Source organism: Ciconia boyciana, chromosome 2, assembly GCF_034638445.1.
Source record: "Ciconia boyciana chromosome 2, ASM3463844v1, whole genome shotgun sequence".
Taxonomy (NCBI): Eukaryota; Metazoa; Chordata; class Aves; order Ciconiiformes; family Ciconiidae; genus Ciconia; species Ciconia boyciana.
Genome location: NC_132935.1, coordinates 389,092 through 408,850, shown reverse-complemented (window position 1 = coordinate 408,850; position 19,759 = coordinate 389,092). Strand labels below are relative to the sequence as shown.

Genomic DNA, 19,759 nt, shown 5'->3' with positions numbered 1-19,759 from the left:
AGGAGACCGAGACGAGCAGAGCCAAAACCCACGCGTGCCGGCAACGGCTGGCACGCGACGGCTGCAAGGCTGGAGCAGAGGACGGTGGTTGGGGGTCCCGGCCAGGGGTGCTCTGCCTTGGCTGGTGAGGATGGGCCGGCAGCTGCCCCTCTGCGGGGAGGGCAGTCCCTGGGGGGGGACACAGCGACACCCCGAGACGTCTGCGCTGGTGTGCCGCGGGGGCTGGCGCAGCCTGGTCCTCCTGCCCCTCTGCCAGGTCCCCACACCATGTCCACGCCTGTCCCTCTGCTCTCCTTGCAGAACCGCTGTGCTGCGGATGACGCTGCTCTCTCCGGAAAGAGCGTGGAGGGGTCGTTGCCAGATGGGGAGGAGATGGAGAGGTACGGGTCCGCTGGGCACAGCGTGACGAGCCGAGGCGCCTCGTTGGGACGGATCAGGGCTGGGGTCTGCATGTGCATGCATGGGCATCTGCACCACAGCGATGGGAGCTGGGGCGAATCCTGCACCGCCCCGGGGGTCTGGGTCTGCTGTTGGGACGGGGAGGGTGTGGGTCAGCAGGAAACGTCCCCCCGGGGCGAGCGGGGATGGGACCAGGCGCAGCCGCGAGCGCTGGGTGCGGGCGAGGGGAGCTGGGGGCCGTGGGGGTGGTGCCGGGTTTATCTCGCCGACAGCACAGACTCGGGGAGAGGCGCTGGCGGTGAACCTGGATGAGGCCGTCAGCCCCGGGAGCGCTCCCCTTGCGGGGCGTCCCCTGCCGAGGGGCACGTGGGGCTGGGGACGGCTCAGGGGACGCCTGCCCGGCGGTGCGCAGGGACGGGCGCTGGGCGAGGCAGGGGCAGATGCGGCTGAGCGGGCACCGGCCACGCCGGTGGGCTGCGATGTGAGGCCGGTCGTGGGGAGCGGAGCCTGTGAGGGGTGTCTGGAGTCTCCTGGGAGCGGAGCCGCGGAGCTGCCTGCCCTGGCGTCCGCACTGGCTGGCCGGTCGAGTGCGTGGGGTGCTCATGGGTGGGGTCGCCTTCGGGATCCTTATGTCCCTGGTCCACTGGTCCCCAGACTCGTAGAGCCACCCTCTCCCCAGAGCAGTGCAGGTCGCGGCGGGCAGAGAGGTGCTGGCAGCCCCGGGCGCCGTTTCGTCCCTCTCCCGGGCACGAGCAGCCGAGGGGGTCCCGGGCAGGGGCGGCCCTCGGCAGGGGTCTGGGCAGGGCAGGCGGCAGAGGCCAGGGCTCAGCGTGGTGCCGGGCAGGGGAGGTGGTGGCTGTGCAGCCGCGCAGCCCGGCGTGTCCCTGCTCTCTCCGCAGAGCGTGGCAGCGGGGCGAGCGGACGGAGCGGAGGCTGGAAGTGCACGAGCAGCTGCTGGCCCTGCGGCACTGGCTGGATGCTGTGGAGAAGAGGCTGCCCGCCCTGCCGGAGCCCGGCCCTGCCCTGCAGGTAACGGGCTCAACCCGTGGGCGCGTGGCAGCCGGCAGAACCGCTCAGAGCCGGGCAGGACCCGGCCCACGTCTCCACCGAGGCCGGTGAGGTCTTGGTCCCTGAAAGGGAGGATGGTGCCTGGCCACGGCCAGCTGGGAGACCCTTCGGCACGGCCCCGCAAACCCGCTGGTGACACTCACGGGCCAGCCGGGGTCCCCCGTCCCCGGGCCCTGCTCCCCAGCCCGACAGTGCTCGCCCAGTCTGTGGCCCAGGCGTTCCCCGCTGACACCACCATCGCTGCCGTGGGCTTGCGGCCTGCTGTACCCGGGGCCCTGCCGGTACTTGTGGCATCGCTGCCTCGGAGCCCCGCTGGTGGCAGGGCCACCTTCCGCTCCGGGCTCAGCCATGTCCCACGGCACCGCTGCCCAGGTGGGGTGTGCAGCCGTGCAAGGTGTGCAGCCGTGCAAGGTGTGCATCTGTGCATGTGGTGTGCAGCTGTGCAAGGTGTGTGCAGCCGTGCATGAGATGTGCACAGCCGTGCACAGGGAGTGCAGCCATGCACGGGGTGTGCAGCCGTGCAAGGTGTGCAGCCGTGCATGTGGCGTGCAGCCGTGCAAGGTGTGTGCAGCCGTGCTTGAGGTGTGCACAGCCATGCACAGGGTGTGCAGCCATGCACGGGGTGTGTGCAGCCGTGCATGTGGTGTGCAGCTGTGCAAGGTGTGTGCAGCCATGCATGTGGTGTGCAGCTGTGCAAGGTGTGTGCAGCCATGCAAGGTGTGCAGCCGTGCATGTGGTGTGCAGCTGTGCAAGGTGTGTGCAGCCGTGCACGGAGTGTGTGCAGCCGTGCATGAGGTGTGCAGCCGTGCATGAGATGTGCACAGCCGTGCACAGGGTGTGCAGCCATGCACGGGGTGTGTGCAGCCGTGCACGTGGTGTGCAGCCGTGCATGAGGTGTGCAGCTGTGCAAGGTGTGTGCAGCCATGCATGGGGTGTGTGCAGCCGTGCATGTGGTGTGCAGCCATGCAAGGTGTGTGCAGCTGTGCAAGGTGTGTGCAGCTGTGCATGAGGTGTGCGCAGCCGTGCATGTGGTGTGCAGCCGCGCAAGGTGTGCATCCGTGCATGTGGCATGCATCCGTGCAAGGTGTGTGCAGCCGTGCATGAGGTGTGCAGCCGTGCATGAGGTGTGCACAGCCATGCACAGGGTGTGCAGCCATGCACAGGGCGTGCGCAGCCGTGCACGGGGCGTGCAGCCATGCAAGGGGTGTGCAACCATGCATGAGGGGTGCACAGCCATGCACAGGGTGTGCAACCGTGCAGTGTGCAGCCGTGCATGTGGTGTGCAGCTTTGCAAGGTGTGCGCAGCCATGCACGGGGTGTGCAGCTGTGCACGGGGTGTGTGCAGCCGTGCAAGGGGCGTGCAGCCGTGCCAGGTGTGTGCAGATGTGCATGAGGTGTGCAGCCGTGCATGAGGTGTGCAGCCGTGCACGGGGTGTGTGCAGCCATGCATGTGGTGTGCATCCGTGCACGGGGCGTGCAGCCGTGCACGAGGTGTGCAGCCATGCACGGGGCGTGCAGCCGTGCAAGGGGCGTGCAGCTGTGCACGAGGTGTGCGCAGCCGCGCACGGGGTGTGTGCAGCCGTGCACGGGGCATGCAGCCGTGCATGAGGTGTGCAGCCGTGCACGAGGTGTGCGCAGCCGCGCACGGGGTGTGTGCAGCCATGCACGGGGCGTGCAGCCGTGCAAGGGGCGTGCAGCCGTGCACGAGGTGTGCGCAGCCGCGCACGGGGTGTGTGCAGCCATGCATGGGGCGTGCAGCCGTGCACGGGGTGTGCAGCCGTGCAAGGGGCGTGCAGCCGTGCACGAGGTGTGCAGCCGTGCACGGGGCGTGCAGCCGTGCATGTGGTGTGCAGCCGTGCATGAGGTGTGCGCAGCCACGCACGGGGTGTGTGCAGCCGTGCACGAGGTGTGCAGCCGTGCACGGGGCGTGCAGCCGTGCAAGGGGCGTGCAGCCGTGCACGAGGCGTGCAGCCATGCACGGGGCGTGCAGCCGTGCAAGGGGCGTGCAGCCGTGCACGAGGTGTGCGCAGCCGCGCACGGGCTGTGTGCAGCCGTGCACGGGGCATGCAGCCGTGCATGAGGTGTGCAGCCGTGCATGAGGTGTGCAGCCGTGCACGGGGTGTGTGCAGCCATGCATGTGGTGTGCATCCGTGCACGGGGCGTGCAGCCGTGCACGAGGTGTGCAGCCATGCACGGGGCGTGCAGCCGTGCAAGGGGCTTGCAGCTGTGCACGAGGTGTGCGCAGCCGCGCACGGGGTGTGTGCAGCCATGCACGGGGCATGCAGCCGTGCACGAGGTGTGCAGCCGTGCACGAGGTGTGCGCAGCCGCGCACGGGGTGTGTGCAGCCGTGCACGGGCCGTGCAGCCGTGCCCCCCTGCCCAGGTGAGGGCTGTGCAGCCACGCGGGGGGGTCCCCGCGGTCCAGACCCCATCTGCCCCCCTGCCTGGCGCCGCAGCGCGGTACCGCGTCCTGCCACCCGCCGCGGGCCGGCACAGGCCGCCAGCCCCCGCCACCCCGTCGGCGCGGCGCAAGCACCCGGCGGCAGGGGTGCCCCGGCCGGCCCCCTCCTCGCCGCCCTGGAACAGTCCCCTCGCCGGCTCCTTTTGTTCCGGGCCTGGCCAGCGCACGGGCTCCCTCCGCACACATGGCAGCACAAACTGAAAGGGCCATTCATCCCGGCCCCGGCGCAGACAAAGCCGGGGCCGAGGGGAACCCCGCCCGGCTCCCGGGATCTGAGGCTGCGGATTCCGGCCGACTGCTCTCGCCCGCTGCCCCGCGCTGGGCTCCCTCTGTCCGGGGCACCCGCGCCACCCCCGGCCCGGTACCTGGGGCTGCCGAGCGTGCCGGGCAGGCTGCCGGCGGGCGCGTGGGGCAGGGGGCGGCGAGCGGCTCCGCCGCAGGCGCTGGCCTGTGGCCCCCTGCCCGGCCCCTGCCACGCAGGGCCCTGGCCGGGTGCCGTGGGGCGCCCGGGGTGCCTCGTCGGTGCAGCGGCTGAGCTGGGGGCCGCAGGGCTCGTGCGTGCGCCCCGCGGGGCGGCAGCGAGGAGGGCGGCGGCTGCGCTGCCGGAGGTGGTGGACCGGGCCGTGGGGCTCGAGGCAGCAGCGAGGGGAGCAGCCCCCCAGGCCAGCCCCTCTTTGCGGTGGAGCGGCGTTTCCCCCGGCACGGGGGCGAGGGGCAGCGCCCGGGCGCTCGGCACCGTCAGCCAGGCCCGGTCCCGCCTGGTTGGCCCGGTTCAGCTGGGGATGCCCAGAGCACCCAGGGGAGTCCGTGCCTCTGCAGGGCACCCACGCACGCATACAGCGCTGGGTGCTGAGCTCCTTGCTGCCGGCAGCGGGAAGGCGCTGGCGCCGAGCAGGGAAGACGGTGCGGTGCCACAGGAGAGCCTGGGATATGCTAATTCCCTGCAGCGTCTCCGGCAGCCGCGCAGACAAAGCCCCCGGCCCCTCCGCCCGCTGCTTTCAGGAGAGCCCAAGGGAGCCCCATCCATCAGTGCAGCGTGACGCTCCTTGCAGCGGCCCCCAGACTCCCCGGGGCCCAGCGAGGGGCACCCGCTCCTTTGTGTGGGGCGGGACCCCCCGCCCCGGCGGGCCTCTGGCCGGCTGTGGGGCCGCTGTGCCAGAGCTGGGTCCAGGCAGGCCGAGGATGGGGCTCGCACCACGCGTGCCACGGGCGGGAGCAGCCCCCCCACCCTGGCACCTCCGGCAGCTTCTTGCCCCCCCCCCCCAGCCCCTCCTGCACCCGGGGCAGAGGCAGGAGGGGGTCCCTGAGCTCCAGGCCTGGAGGACCCCGGCTGTCCGGCGGGGCGGGCGGTGGGCTTTGCAATAGCATCTCTGCAGCCCAGCCCAGCTGCCCCATCCCTGCCCTGCCCTGCTCTGCGGAGCCCGGCCGAGGACACCCCGCACCGGCAAAGCAGCCGGGCAGCCGGCCGTGCCCCCTCGGCGACCACGGCAGCCCGCTGCGGCCCAGGCTGGCAGCGCCGTGATCCGGGGGGCCGGAGCCGGGGTTGGGGGGGTCAGTGCAGCCCGGAGGGGCTGTGCCGCCGTGGGGCTGTGCCGCCGTGGGGCTGCGGGTGCAGGCACGGAGGGGATGCAGTGCGTGCACGGGTCCGGGGCAAGCACAGCCCGGGTGAGGGACGGATCCTGGCCCCCCCGAGCCGTGCCGGTGCCGGTGGCGGTGCCGGTGGCGGTGCCGGAGCAGGTGCGGCGGTGGCAGGTGCGGGGGGCGCGGGGCCGCTCCCCGGGGGCAGGGCCGCGCGGGGCGGGCGGTGGGAACGGCGCTGCTCCCCTCCCCCTGCCCGGGATGGCTGCGAGTCCCCGGGGGTTTCCCCGGTAACGGCGCCGTTCAGCGCGCAAGGAGTTAACGCGGGCGGCTGCATTGTATCAGCGGGGGGTGCGCGGGGTCAGCCCTGCCGCGCCGAGCCGCGCCGTGCCGAGCCGAGCCGAGCCGAGCCGAGCCGAGCCGAGCCGTGCCGAGCCGTGCCGAGCCGAGCCGTGCCGGAGGGGCCCGCCCGCCCGCCCGCTGCCGCCGGCGGGGCCGCCCCGTCCCGTCCCCCCGCACCGCCCGGCCGCGGGGCGCGGCGCACAAAGGCAGCGGCGGGGCCGGGGCGGGCGATGCCCGGGCGGCGGTAGCGGGGGCCGAGCCCCGCTCCGCTCCGCCGCCCCGCGCGGGCCGGGCCGGGCCGCCCCCCGCGTCCCCGCGCGTCCCCGCGCGCCCCGGCTCCGCCCGCCCGGGGGGCTCGGCCCCCGCCATGGCCCGGCGGCGCGGCGGGTAGCGGGGGCGGCGGAGCCCCCCGGCCCGGCCCGGCCCGGCCCGGCCCGGCCCCATGGACGCCCGCGTCCGCCGAGGGGTGAGTGCCGGGAGAGCCCGGGGCGGCTGCGGTCGCGTGTCCGTGTCCGTGCCCGCGCCCGTGGACCCCGCGCGGGGGGGAGCCGAGGGCCGGCGGCGAGACCGCGGGGGTGCGCGGGGGGCTGCGGGCCGGGCTGCGGGCAGGGCTGCGGGCCGGGCTGCGGGCAGGGCACCCCGGGGGCTGCGGGCAGGGCACCCCGGCCGCTTGCCTGCGCTGCCTGCGCTGCCTGCCCGCCGCGGGGCAGCCCGGCCGGGGGCAGCCCTGCGGGTCCCCGCGGCCGGGGCTGGCTGCCCGCGGGGGAGAGGCCGGTGGTCCCCGGGAGCGTGCGGCGCTGGCGCGGGGTCTCCCCGAATGCCCCCGGCCTCGCCCGCCTGCTGGCCCTGCCGTGGCCCTCCACGCGTGCTGCCCGGAGGCGCTCCGGCCGCGGAGGAGCGCGCACCCCGGGGTGCACGGCTGCCGCGGACGCGCGTACGCGTGGGCTCCTGTTGCGCGTGTGCGCAGCCGGCGTGGGCATGCTTGCGTGCCGCGCGTAGCCGTGTTGATGCAGGCGCGCAGTGGCGTGGGGCTCTGCCCGCCGCTCGGTGTGCAGCGGCGGCGCGTGGCGGGCAGAGCGGGGCGTGAAGCGCGGTGCCCGTGCGCGTGGAGTGCGGCCCCGCCGCGCTGTCTGCGCGCGCGTGGAGCGCGCGCGCGGTCGCGTGCGTGCGTGGAGAGTGTGTGCCCGCTGCACGGCTCTTCGGTGGGTGACCGCAGCACCCGGGCCCGTGCCGGGGGCGGGATGCCCACCCGGAGGGGTGTGAGCAGAGGGGTCCGTGGGGCGAGGGGGCACGCGTGCGGGCGGACCCCCGGCCTGTGGGGGGTCTGTCAGTGCGCCGACCCGGGGTGGGTGGGTGCAAACGAGCGTCCGCCTGTGCAAGCCCGGCGTGTGCGTGTGTGCGGGAGGGCCGGGCGCGGGGGCTGGGTGCAGGCAGCGGCGGGGCTGGGTGCAGGCAGCGGTGCATCTGGGTGCAGGCAGCACTGCGGCTGCGGCGGGGGGCTGGCGTGGGAGGGTCCTGCCGGGTGGCGCGGGGGATTTATGGCTGCGGCAGGCGGGCAGGGCCGGCAGGGTGGGGAGGCTGCCTGCCTGCCTGCCTGCCTGCCTGCCGGGTGGGTGCTCCCAGACGGATGGCCCCCAGTCCCGCTCCCCCCAGCAGATCCCCGGGCCGCCTTTGTCAGGCCCTGCAGACAGATGGCTCCGCTGGCCTCCGAGTTAATCTAATGGCACAAAGCGGTGCCGGCCGGGAGCATCTGCCTGTCTGCCGGGTGCCCTGCGCTGCCTCCCGGTACCCTTCATTTACATGTCTGTTAACGAGGCGCGCGCCTGCCGGTGCAGGGACACGCGCCCCGCGCGCTGCCAGCGAGGGGTGGCAGTGCCACGAATCCTTTGGGGTCCCCTACCTCCGCTCGGCCCTCGGTGACGACCAGTGCCTCGTCCCTCCCTGTCCCCAGGGCCCCGGCTGTAAGCAGCCCTTTGCTCGGGGGGGGCTGGGACCCCCCAAAGCCCGTGCAGGAATTTGGGCAGCACCAGCAGCTGCCCAGGGCAGAGGCGCAGCCGGGAGCGGGGGCAGGAGAGGGTGGCCCTGGGCGCAGGACGGGGTCCGGGCGCCGAGCAGCCTCGCGGTGGCTCTGATAACGCGCGTCCTCCTGGCTTGTTTCAGGCCGGGATCTGAGGCGGGGGCCCGGCACCCGTGCCCGTGCCATGGGGAACTCGGTGAGCCGGCCCAGCTGCCTGGGCGAGAAGAGCCGGCGGTCGGAGGAGCTCCTCCGGGAGCCGCAGCTCCGGGACCTGGGGCTGGACGTGGGGCAGCCACCCGGCAGGAACATCGCAGAGGCCTGGCCGGGGCTGCCGGAGAAGCCGCAGCCGGTGGAGAACGGCTGGAGCCCGGTGCCCGGTGGTGTCCGGAGCCGTCCGGGCAGCCCCGTGCTGAAGCGCAGCCAGTCGGAGGTGGCGGTGCAGAACGGGAGCATGGCCTGCGTCCCGCTCAAGGGGCAGGGGCAGGCGGGGGGCGCAGCCTGGACCCCGCCCCGGGCCAGCGCCCCCCGGAGCACCTGGTCCTGGAAACCCGTCACCACCCGGGAGGTGACGGAGGTGACGGAGGTGACCGAGACCATCGTGACGGAGATCGTGGAGGTGACGGAGTACCCGGCCGGCGAGAAGGGCGGGGAGCCCTTGGTCACCCGGACGGTCACGGTGCTGACGGAGCATGTGGGGGAGCTCGCAGCTGGTGGCTGCTCTGGACAGACGGACGCCGCAGAGGTGACTGCCAGGCAGAGACCCTCGCTGCGGAAGACGCTGTGCCGGCCCCACCCCCTGGTCCGGCCCCAGCGGGGCTGCTCTGCCGGCATGGTTGTCTCTGCAAGCGAGTCTCGGACTTTGTCTGCCTTGACCGTGGCTCGCGTGGGGCCACGCGCTCCCGCTGCCCTCCTGCGCTGCTGGGGCCTGCGCCCCGTGCGCCGGCTGGTGTGCGCAGGCTGCGGTGCCCCTGCGCGGGCAGGGCTGGGGTGCTCCTGCCCCAGCGCTTCGGGGCAGCGCTGGGCACCCAGCGGGTGCCGGAGGATGGGGCCGGCCCCCTCCCCTCCGCCACGGCTGGCGGGGGCTCGACCCTGCCCTGCGGGTGCTGCGTGTCTGTAGGGGCTCTGAGCAGCGTGGGGTGCTCCCGGGGTGCGCAGCCCCTGCTTTGGGGAGCTCTGCAGGCTCCTTCAGCCCCGAGGAGGAGCGTGGGTCTGTGGAGAGCCCATCCCGGCAGAGCCCGACCGATGGGGCGAGCAGGGGATGCGGGGGAGCACCTGGGCAGGGCCGGGTCCCTCCGTCCCCGGCATCGCCTCCCGGACAGGGCATGGTGGGGAGGGGTGCGCCCCAGGCCCACGGCTGCCCCACGGCTGCCCCCCGCCCGCCTGGGCGGCTCAGCCATCTCTCTCCCCAGGTGTCCCCCCGGGCTGTCCCTGTCCTGGAGGAGGCGGCGGGCACGGAGCGAGCCCAGGACACGCTGGAGAGCCTGCTGGCCTGGGTGGCGGACATGGAAGAGCTGGTGAGCAACCAGAAGCCGCCCTCAGCGGAGGTGAAGGTGGCGAAGGCCCAGCTGGAGGAGCAGAAGGTCAGCAGATCTGGGCTGGCGCGTCCCACCCACGCCGCTCATCGGCCGGGGATTAGGGGGCTGGGGGGGGCCAGGGGCAGAGCGGCCGTTCCAGGGCTGCCGACTCTCTGCCCGTGGCGCCGGGCTGTGCCGAGGCGGCGTGGGAGGGAGGGGATCCGTGGCACAGCGCCGTGCCCCACTGCCTTGCAGCTCCTGAAGCGGCTGCTGGAGGAGCGGAGGCCGCGGGTGGAGCTCGTCCTGCAGGACAGACCTGCGCCGCTGGCGCACGGCTCTGGCACCGCGGCGCCCGAGGGGAGCGGCAGCCTCTCCGGCCTCGGGGAGAAGTGGGGCAAGCTGATGCAGGAGGCTGAAGCCAGGTGGGTCTGGGCTGAGACCCCGGTCAGCAGGGTCGGCAGCTCCATCCCCGCCCGCACAGGCTCTCCCAACAGCCGGCAGCGGGCTGCCGTGCCGCGACCCCCCCGCCGTCCCCTCATGCAGCGGCAGCGTGCCCTGCCCTGCCCTGCTCGAGCCAGGGCTGCCCTAGCAGAGGGACCGTCCCCGTCCCCTGTGCCAGGGCTGCACCGTGCCCCACAGACCGCGCTGCCTCCAGCCGTGCGCGGTGCAGGGTCGGTCCCTGCAGCCTCCCCGGGCGCTGCCGGCCGGGGACACACCATCGCCTCGCTGCACCGCCTGGCCCTCCCCGCCGCCGGCAAGTGAGGGGCTTGGTCTGGAGAGGTTCAGGCAGGCATGGTGCAGAGCGGCAAGCGAGGCTCTTGCTTTGGGACAGGCTCCCGCCACATCTCTTCCCCTCCTTCCTGGCCCTGGGGTCAGTGGGTCTGTGGCTCTGCGGCTGCTCCGGCACGAGGCCGCGGAGCACCGGGTCGAGAGACGGCCCTTTGCTGCCAGCGGCAGGGGAGCTCGCTGGGGTCCCGCTGGGCTTGGAGCAGAGCAGCGCGGCCGCAGCATGGCCGTGCCAGTGCCCAGCCTGCTTGGCAGGATGATGCTGGGGCAGGGGAGGTCCTGCCCTGCAGAGGACGGGCAGCCGATGGGTCACAGAGCAGGGCTGGGGCTGGCACAGCCTGGCAGGGGCTGCCTCGTCCTGCATCCCCGTGTCCCCAGCCCTCGCTGGGACGAAGCGGGACCCTCAGCCCCGGGCACCTGCAGCCTGTCCTCGGGATGCCGCCAGCGCCGCCTGGGCTGGGCAGGGGATGCTGGCCTCCCCTCGCCCCTCGCATTCGGGGTGGGAAGCTTTGGGGTGGGGAGCACAGGGCAGGGGGACCCCAGGTGTGGGAATTGGCCACCCAGCCCCGGAGGCGGGGGGAGAGGTGGGTTTTCCAGCCAGGACCTCGGTCTTGCACTTGCGAGGCCCCTGGGGCCGGGGGCTGTCACCCTCTCCGGCTCACCCAGCCTTCCCGGCGCAGGTATGGCCGCCTGGAGCAGATCCTGCCAGCGGCACAGGGCTTCCAGGAGGCCGTGGACTCCTTCCAGGAGTGGCTCGGTGCCACGGAGCGGCAGTTGGCCCAGCTCTGGCACGCCAACGGCTGCGTCAGCCGCGTGCAGGATGCCCACCGGCAAACCCAGGTCGGGGCCGGGCTTGGCGCGGGGCGGGCTCGGGCATCCGTCGTGGCACGGGGCGGCCTGGCGGGCAGGGCGAGTGGGGCGCGGCGGGGCGGGGGGAGTCATAAGCGGGGCCGTGGGGAGGGCTGGGGGTGGCGATGGGGACAGGGGGACACCCGTGGGTGCAGCAGGGACGGGAGGAGCGGCGTCCGCAGCAGGCGCTGCCATGAGAGCCTCTCACCCAGGCCCTCTGCGAGGAGATTCGCGGCCGGCTGGGAGAGCTGGACGGCACCCTGGAGAGCGGGCAGCGTGTCCTGGAGATGGTGACAGGCGAGTGGGGTTGGCTGGAAGCGGCGGCCGCAGGGTCGGGACCACGGGACGTGGGAGGGAACGAGCACAGAGCGCTGCCCTGGGCTGCGCCAGCACCGAGGGAACCCCCGGGCGCTGGGTGTCCTCGAGGTGCTCTGCTCCCCACCGGTGGCTGCCAGCGGCCGTGGGAGCACGGCATCACGTGGCGGGGCGTGCAGCGTCCCGTCGGACGGAGAGGGGCCGGGGGAGAGCCTGGCCCGTGGGGATCAGGAGCACTGTGGGGCAGGGTGCACCGGCAGCAGGGGCTGACCGGGGAGCTGAACGTCACCTCCGGAGGGGACGAGGGGCCAGAGCCGGGTCCAGAAGAAGCAGGAGAGGGGCAGGCACAGGGGAAGGTTAGGACAGAGCGACCATCGCGAGGGAGGGAAGGTGTCGGTGCGGCAGGTCCCCGGTGCCGGGGACGCCGGCCGCAGCAGCGCTGACGCCGGCTGCGGTGCTGCTGCAGGGGAGGAGGCCCAGCTGGCACAGGAGAAGATGGAGTCCCTGAGGATGCGGTATCTCATCGTGGGCCAGAGCAGTGCCGACACCGTGCACCGGCTGGGGCAGACCCTGGAGGCCTCGTCCCGCCTGGGCACTGCCCAGGAGGACCTGGCGCTTTGGCTGGGCCGCATGGAGAAGGAGCTGGCCTCCTGGGACAGCCAGCACGGTGGCCAGGAGCCCCCAGTCAGCACGGGCGACAAGGAAAAGGTGCAGGACGCGGGGCTTTGGGGACCGTCACCCTCTGCCCCCTTCACTACTCCCCGGCCCCATGGCATCGCCGCCTGCAGCGGGAGACGGGGGGAGTCGGGTCTGGAGGGACGCGGCCGGACGGGACGCGCGAGGTTGTGACAGAAGGTCCCGTGGTAGCCAGCAGCAGATGCGCTGGAGCTCTGTGTCCCCGAGGGGCTGTCGCGGTGCGCCTGCCCTCCCTGCCGGCAGGGCTGATGGCTCTGCTCTCTGCCGCAGTTCGAGCAGATCCTGGACTCCGAGCTCGCCCGCTTGGCTGAGCTCGGCGAGCGGCTGGAGGAGATCGGCTGGGTGCAGCTGGACGCCCAGGCCCTCCGCTCGCAGCTCTCCGATCAGAAGGTGGGTCTGCAGCGCTGCTCTGGGCTGGGGTGCGCCCCTCCGGTACCTGCACCCCAAAGGGGTGCCTGGAAGTCCCCGGGGACACCGGCTCTGCGTCCCCGCTCTGCTGGGCTCCTGCACGGACACCCAGTCACGCGTGCGTGGACCTGCCGACGTCCCCGCGGGACCTGGCACCCACACGCCTCTGTCTTCCAGCTGCTCTCCGCTGAGATCCTGCACCACCGGGGACTGGTGGAGCGTCTGCTGGGGATCTCGGACCCGCTGCTCCGCTCCTGCCCCGAGCCCCTGCGGCGGCACCTCCAGGTGAGCGGCTGCGCCGGGGCTGCCCCTGCGGGTGCTGGGTGGGATGCTGCCGCAGCGGGGCTCGCCTGCGCCAGGGGACAGCCGTGCCCCGTGTCCCCGGCCCCGCGGCAGTGGGGCACCCCGGTGAGCCACCCATCTCCGCAGCCCTCCGTGCAGGCGCTGCGGGAGCGCACGGAGCAGCTCTTCCTGCGCAGCGGAGCCTGCGCCGTGCAGCTGGAGCACGCCCAGTCCCTGCTCGCCCAGTTCCGCGAGGCTCACGAGGAGCTGTTGCCCTGGCTGGAGGAGACGCGGGTCGTCGGCGTGCAGCTTTCCCCCAACGCCATCAGCTACGAGGCCTTCAAGGAACAGCAGGCGCTGCTGCAGGTGAGGGCAGGGTGGCCCCAGCCGGGGCACAGGGAGGGGAAGGCAGGGGCGTGCTGTACGACCCCGCGGGGTCGGGAGCAGAGAGGCGGTGGTGCAGCGTGCGGTCCGCAGCGGGACGGCAGGGGCACCCCTGCGGGGGCTGCTGGGCTTGGGGCACGCGACGCGCACGAGCGCCGTCCGTCAGGAGCAGAGCCCAGGCGTGGGTGCGGGGTCCGGGGTGCACTGCGCCTCGTCCCCACGCGCCCTGTCCCGGTCCTGAATGTGCCTACGGCCTTTGCTCTGCCCTCAGTGCCTGCGGGAGGCCATCGCGGAGCACCGGCCCCTGATGGGGAAGCTGCAGCGTGTCTCGGCGCAGCTGGTGGAGCTGAGTCCGGAGCAGGGTGCCCCGTTCCAGCAGCGCTGGCGGGAGGCGGAGGAGCAGTACCGCCGCATCCGCGAGCGCGTGCGCCAGGCGGCTGCCCTGCTGGAGGACGCCCTGCCGCGTTACAGCCAGGTATGGGGCCGGCACCGGAGCGCTGGCGTCCCCCGGGGCTTCCCCTCGGGTGACCGGGCTGGTCCCCCTGCACCTTCCCCAGCTGACCGAGCGCATGGACTTGCTGCTGGAGTGCCTGGAGCGGCTGCAGAGCCGCCTGCAGAGCCAGCCCTCCGTCCGCGGCGACGCGGCCTACCTTCGGGAGCAGATCCGTGAGAACAGCCTGGCCCTGGGCGAGCTGGAGAAGCTGGGGGTGGCCCTGGAGACCGTCCAGGCGCAGGGCAGCGAGCTGCTGGCCAGCATGCAGGCAGCAAACTCCAATGCTGCTGCCAGAGGTGCGGGCACGGGGGGGGGGCGGACACGGCCCCGCGGGCGGGCGTCGTGCACGCACGGCGGTGCGTCCCCGCGCGGGCGGCGTCCCGGTGGGGCCGTCTCCCTGTTGGGGGCTGTGCCGGGGTGCCGGGTCCCTCGCGGCGCCCGAGGGGCCCTCGGCTGAGCCCCGTCCCTCTCGTGCCCCTCAGGGATCCAGGAGCGGACGGCACAGCTGCTGTCCCAGTGGAGCTGCCTGCGGGGCCGCTGCCAGGAGCAGGAGCGCTGGCTGCGGGAGCTGCTGGCGCTGGCCGACCGCTTCTGGCACGGTCTCTCCGAGCTGGCCCTGACGCTGAGCGACACCCAGCAGCTGGTGCTGGGGCTGGAGGAGGCCGGCGGCGAGCCCGAGGCCATCCGCGCGCGGCTCCGCACCATGCAGGTACGGGGTGGGGAGGGGGCCCGGTGGGCAGCCCCGCGGCAGGGGCGGCCCCGCGGCACGGGCAGCGCCGAGCCCCTTCCCGGCCCGCAGGCGCTGCGGGAGGAGATTGACTCCCTGCAGGGCGAGCTGGACACGCTGGGCAGCCTGGGCGTGGAGCTGATGTCCTCCTGCGGGGACCCTGACAAGCCCGACGTCACCAAGAGCCTGGATGATGTGAGTGCCAGGGGGTGGGGGTCCGGCAAGGGACGGGGTCCGGCAAGGGACCGGGTCCTGGGGGCGTGGGGATGCTGCTCGCGGGGATGGGACGTCCCCAGAGCGGAGCTGCGGCTGGGCCCGGGGGGACGGGGGGGGGCAGGCATGCTCCCTAGACCCGGCGTCCCCTGGAGGTCCTGGGGCCGGGCTGGATGGAGGGCGGCGATCCCGGGCTGGTGTCCCTGTGCCAGGGGCCGCATGTCCGCCAAGCCTCACACCCCGCACCGGTGCCCGCCGTCCCTTGCCCCCCGCGGCAGAGCTGGTTGGCTCATGCACCTGGTGCTGGTGCCCACCGACCCCATGCGGCGCTGCTGACCCTCGCACCCCCCTCCCCGCACGGTGCTGCTGACTCCCGTGCCCTCACCCCCCCCACGGTGCCGCTGACCCCCGCGCCCTGGCCCCCCGCACGGTGCCGCTGACCCTTGTGCCCCAACCGGTGCTGCCGACCCCCGCGCCCGGCCCCCCGCGCGGTGCCGCCGACCCCCGTGCCCGGCCCCCCACGTGGTGCCACTGACCCTCGCGCCCTGCCGCAGCTCTACTCCTCCTGGCACAGCCTGAACAAGGTGTGGACGGAGCGGTACGCCCGCCTCGAGGAGCAGCTCCAGGCCTCCGTCAGCTACCAGGAGACCATGCAGGTGGGGTGCTGGCGGCCCGCTCAGGCAGACACCCCACACAGGGGCCTGCCCCCCGTCTGCGTCACCCTCCCGTCCCTGCTCAGGAGTGCGAGGGGCCGTGGGGCCACCGTGGTGGTCCCTGGGCACGGCTAAAGGCAGGACCTGGCAGCGGGGCTGGCAGTGGGGCCGGCCGGGCAGCAGGGCTGTGCAGGGGTGCAGGACTATAGGGCTGTGGGGCTAGCTGGGCTACAGGGCCGTGATGCTGCCTTGTGGGGGGAAATGGGGCTGGCGAGGCTGTAGGACTGTAGGGCAGCGGGGCAGGGGGCAGCGGGGCCGGCCGTGCCCCTGTCCTGCCCCAGCGTGACGTGCCCGCGTCGAGGTTCCCCTCGGTAGGGATGGGGCTGGAGCACCCTCCTGCCCTGTGCTCCGGCCCTCCCTGGGGACCACGGCAGGTCCCAGCCCCGCTCCTGGCCACGGGGCTACAGAGAGCAGGGGTGAGCATGCCCGCGCCCCCAGGGACGCAGCTGTGCTGGCGGCCTGGCGGGGCTGACGTGTCTGGCGTGCAGGGACACGGATGGGGACAGCGAGGGGGGCCTGGGCCCCCCCGCCCTCCCTGACCCCACAGCCCCTCTCTGTCCCCAGCGGCTGTTCGAGTGGCTGGACGCGGCCGAGCTGCGCATCGCGGAGGAGTTCCTCGTTGGTGGGGACCTGGACATGGTGCAGCAGCAGCTGGCGGAGCTGAAGGTGGGCCGTGCTGCAGGATGGAGCCCTGCGCCCTGGGGTCCGGCAGGGGGGCAGCGGGGAGGGGCAGGCGGGGTGCTCGGGGCAGCAGCGGGACGAAAGCGTGGTACGTTGGACGGTGCTGGTTCCCCCGCGGCACCCGCTCTTGGTGGGCGCTGAGCGGCCGAGTCCTGCCTGGGGTGGCCAAATCCTGCTCCCCCAAGGTGCCCCGAGCGGGCAGGGCTCCCTGCTCTCCACGAGGAGGAGCTCTGGGCCCCGGTGCCTGTGCCAAGCTGTGCCGTGCTGTGCTGTGCCACGCCAAACCACACGGTGCGTGCCAGACCCAGCTCTGCCATGCCACGCCATGCCATGCCGCGCTGTGCTGTGCCAAACTATGCAGTGTGTGCCAGACCCAGCTCTGCCGTGCCGTGCCGTGCCGTGCCGTGCCGTGCCGCGCCGCGCCTGGTGGCACGGCAGACCCCCACCGCCACGTGTGGGGCTGGGGGTTGCCCACTCACCGCTGCCCCACAGGAGTTCAAGAGGGAGCTCTACCAGTGCAAGGTGGACGTGGAAAGCCTGCGGCACCAGGCCGGCCTGGGGGGCGCAGGGCAGGGGGACCCCCCAGCCCTGCTCAGCGACTTCCGCCAGCGCTGGGACCGCCTGGAGGAGGAGATCGTCAGCCGCCAGGTAGGGAGGGGGCCCGGCCGGTGCGGGGGCAGTCCCGGGCATGGGGCAGGGCTGGGTGGGCGCTGCTGTCTGGGCACGGGGGCTCAGGGGCTCTGGGAGGTGGTGGTGGCACCGGGGCTGTCGACCGGATCTGCCACCGGCACGAGGCCAGAGCCACGGCAGGGTGGGTGCTCGGGGTGCCATGTGGGTGCTGGGCGCGTGGCGCTGGGTGGATGCGGGGCCACGGAGGCACCGGATGCACGGTGCCCTGCGGTGCCTGGGGCACCGTGGGTGCGCGGGGACGTGTGGGCGCTGGGTGCATGGTCAGGGCTGCCATTGCTCCTGCCAAACGGGTGCCCAATTCCGCCCTTGCCGGGGCAGCACCAGCTGGAGGCAGCTCTGCTGGGCCTGGGACAGTTCCAGCACCAGCTGGAGGAGCTGCTGCAGTGGCTGTCCCGCACCACCGAGCAGCTGCAGGGCCCAGTGCTGCTGCGCCTCGACCTGCAGAGCTGCGAGATCGAGCTGGCCAAGCACAAGGTGAGGGCGGCAGCGGGACGGGGCTGCCTGTGCGCCGTGCCCGGGCTGCCTGACTGCTGTCTTGAGCGTTGGCTGCCCGCTCTGACAGCCGGGCGTTCTCACGGGAACGTCCCCCGGCGGGGGACGTGGCACAGTCCTGCTGTGTCCCGTTGCACGGGAGGTCCCGGTCGTGGTCCTCCTGCTGCGGCGCCGCATCCTGGCCGCCGGCTGCTGCCTGGCCCCTGCCGGGAGGTTCGGCCCCCTCCTCCCGGTGCTGCCATCGAGCCCTGGGGCCACGGCGGCTGGGTCGGGCAGACTGCGGCTTGGGGTGGGTGGCGTGAGAACGCGTCCCCTCCCGCGGTGACAGCATGGAAGGAATGAGCTGTCTCCACACCTGCCGGGAGGCGGCTGGGGCCGTGGCCGGCCCAGAGCCGCTTCCCTTTGCCTGGGCACGCTCACGCTGTGTCTGATGCAGGCGAGGTGCTGTGAGGTGCTGGCCGGCCCTGGGGCCGGGGCGCTGCGCACAGGGGGCGGCCCCAGCCTCCTTTGTGCCCTGTGCCGGCAGCCTCCCTGCCACGGAGCAGCAGATTTGGTGCCTCGCACCCGCCCCATGCCACACTGAGGACGAGAGCCAGGGTGCCGGCCCTGGGGCATCCCCGGGTGCCGTCCTCCCCCCGCGTGGCACTCCCCGGACCCCGGCCCTGCGGGGCTGCCAAGCACTGCTGTGGCAGCGTTGATGTGGGCAGCAGAGGTGGCCCGGGCGCCTGGGGCGAGGGTCTTCACACGGCGTAGCCGGCCGGGGACGTGGGGTGCCCCCGCTGGGGTGCCGGCTGTGACCGCGGCGCCCCGTCCCCAGGTGCTGAGGAACGACGTCATGTCCCATGCCCGCACGGTGCAGTCCGTCAATGAGGCTGGGCAGGGCTTGCTGCTCTCCAGCCTGGGGGAGAGCGTGGAGGGGCTCCAGCGCAGCCTGCAGCAGCTCAACCAGCGCTGGGACCTGGTGCAGAGCGAGACCGAGAGCCGCCAGCTGGAGCTGGAGAACAACCTCAGCCAGGTACGGGGCACTGTGCGCCCGCGTGCCGGGGCTGCCGGCCGCGGCTGCCGCTGGCAGGGGCAGCGCTGAGCCCCCGTGCTGCCCCCAGGTGCAGGACGTCACGCTGGAGATCACGGAGCTGCTGCAGTGGCTGGAGCAGGTGGAGCTGCAGCTCTTCTTCTCCAGGCCAGCGTGGGGCCACCCGGACACCACCAAAGAGAACCTCACCGCGCACCTGGTGAGCACCGGGGCTGTGCCGGCCCCCCCGCTGCAGGGCCGTCCCCGAGTGTCCCTTGCGGGTTGCGTGTGTGTCCCAAATCTGCCCCTCTCTGCACCGAGGTGCCGGGACCCTTCTCTGCCTTCTCCCCTCCCTGAGCAGGCAGAGCCCCCCCGCACCCCTCCCCCCCCGCCCCCTCCAGATCCATGGGGACAGAGCGGGAGCCCTCCCCATCCCTGTTCCTGTCCCTGTCCCCATCCCCCTGTGGGGCAGTGACCCCAGGGCTCCCTGTGGCCTCTCGGCAGGAGCTATGCAAGGAGATGGAGTCCAAGCAGGAGGCGTACAGCGGCGTGCGGGAGCGGCTGCAGCGGCTGCTGGCCTCCTGCCGCGCTGGCCGGCCCTGCAGCACCGAGCACAGCCTCCGCATCCTGGAGCAGAAGTGGGAGAGCGTCCATGCCGAGGCCCAGGAGAGGAAGGTGTGCAGGGCAGGGGCGTGCTGCCCACCGGGGGTGCCAACCCTGCCCCAGCTCCGGGGGCTGCGGGTGCCCGTCCCCATCAGCGCCTCCCCCCTGCCCGCAGGAGCGCCTGGCCGAGGGGCTGACGGTCACCACCGAGTTTCACGGCACGGTGCAGGAGCTGCTGCGCTGGGTGGCTCACGCGGAGGAGCTCCTCGGCTCCCCCGCACCGCCCAGCTTCGTCCTGGACACCGTCACCGCGCAGATCCAGGAGCACAAGGCAAGCGCGGGCTGAGCCGGCGCGGCGCCCTCCCGCCCGCTGCCCGGGTGTGCCCCCGCGCCAGCCGGCAGCACGCCCCGGAGCCGGGGCTGGTTCCGCGGGGCTGGGGTCTGCCTGGAGCGGTCCCACGCGGCGGCGGCAGCGGCAGCAGCACTGGCAGGGGAAGTCTCCCCTGGGCTGCCAGCGGGATGTCTCTCCCTGCAGCGGTGGACCGAGTCGGCTCTGCGCCCCGTCCCGGTGTGGGCTGCGCTCGGAGGCCCCGCTCCTGCCCCGGGGCCATCCGCGCGCCCCCAGCTGCCTCCGCTCTCCCACAGGCCCTGGTGAAGGAGGCGAACGCCCACGGGGAAAAGCTCAGCGGCCTGGAGGCTGTTGCATCTCGCTTGAAGGACTTCAGCAGGAAGCAGGATGGTGCCGTCATCCAGAACCTGGTGCTGACAGCCAGGGAGCGGCTGGGCAAGGTGCTGCAGCGGACGTCGGAGCGAGGGGCGGCGCTGGAGGAGGCCCGCAAGCGCACCAAGCAGGTACTCGGCGCGGGGCCAGGGGACGCGGGTCTTGCCAGGAGCTGTGCCGGTGCACAGGCCGCGCGGCTCCGGCACGGGGACCGTGCCGCGCTGGCCCGTGGTTTGCGCCACGGAGGCGCACGGGCCGTGCAGCCCTGTCGCGTGGCTGCTGTGGCTCATCGTCCAGGTCGTGCCGGCCCCTGCT

At 73.7% G+C, this 19,759-nt stretch overlaps 1 protein-coding gene across 7 annotated transcripts in view; it reads left to right on the top strand.

The window, feature by feature from the left end:
- Positions 1–153: 153 nt before the first annotated feature.
- The window catches only part of LOC140647288 (microtubule-actin cross-linking factor 1, isoforms 6/7-like), a 28,012-nt gene continuing 8,406 nt past the window's right edge, over positions 154–19,759 (top strand). The window contains exons 1-23 of one of the 7 annotated variants that reach the window (XM_072851716.1): positions 154–380; positions 1,299–1,428; positions 9,275–9,445; positions 9,635–9,801; positions 10,846–11,005; positions 11,227–11,311; positions 11,796–12,037; positions 12,296–12,415; positions 12,611–12,718; positions 12,863–13,081; positions 13,371–13,574; positions 13,657–13,888; positions 14,075–14,301; positions 14,392–14,514; positions 15,087–15,188; positions 15,810–15,911; positions 16,419–16,574; positions 16,935–17,090; positions 17,926–18,123; positions 18,212–18,340; positions 18,625–18,795; positions 18,899–19,054; positions 19,369–19,575. In XM_072851716.1, coding sequence (XP_072707817.1) covers positions 268–380; positions 1,299–1,428; positions 9,275–9,445; positions 9,635–9,801; positions 10,846–11,005; positions 11,227–11,311; positions 11,796–12,037; positions 12,296–12,415; positions 12,611–12,718; positions 12,863–13,081; positions 13,371–13,574; positions 13,657–13,888; positions 14,075–14,301; positions 14,392–14,514; positions 15,087–15,188; positions 15,810–15,911; positions 16,419–16,574; positions 16,935–17,090; positions 17,926–18,123; positions 18,212–18,340; positions 18,625–18,795; positions 18,899–19,054; positions 19,369–19,575 — 3,678 coding nt within the window. In that variant the 5' untranslated portion in view covers positions 154–267. Of the gene's footprint in view, positions 381–1,298; positions 1,429–6,203; positions 6,315–7,031; positions 7,051–7,508; positions 8,608–9,274; positions 9,446–9,634; positions 9,802–10,845; positions 11,006–11,226; positions 11,312–11,795; positions 12,038–12,295; positions 12,416–12,610; positions 12,719–12,862; positions 13,082–13,370; positions 13,575–13,656; positions 13,889–14,074; positions 14,302–14,391; positions 14,515–15,086; positions 15,189–15,809; positions 15,912–16,418; positions 16,575–16,934; positions 17,091–17,925; positions 18,124–18,211; positions 18,341–18,624; positions 18,796–18,898; positions 19,055–19,368; positions 19,576–19,759 lie in introns of those variants that run through there. The other 6 variants (XM_072851713.1, XM_072851712.1, XM_072851714.1 and 3 more) reach the window with 6 other exon arrangements.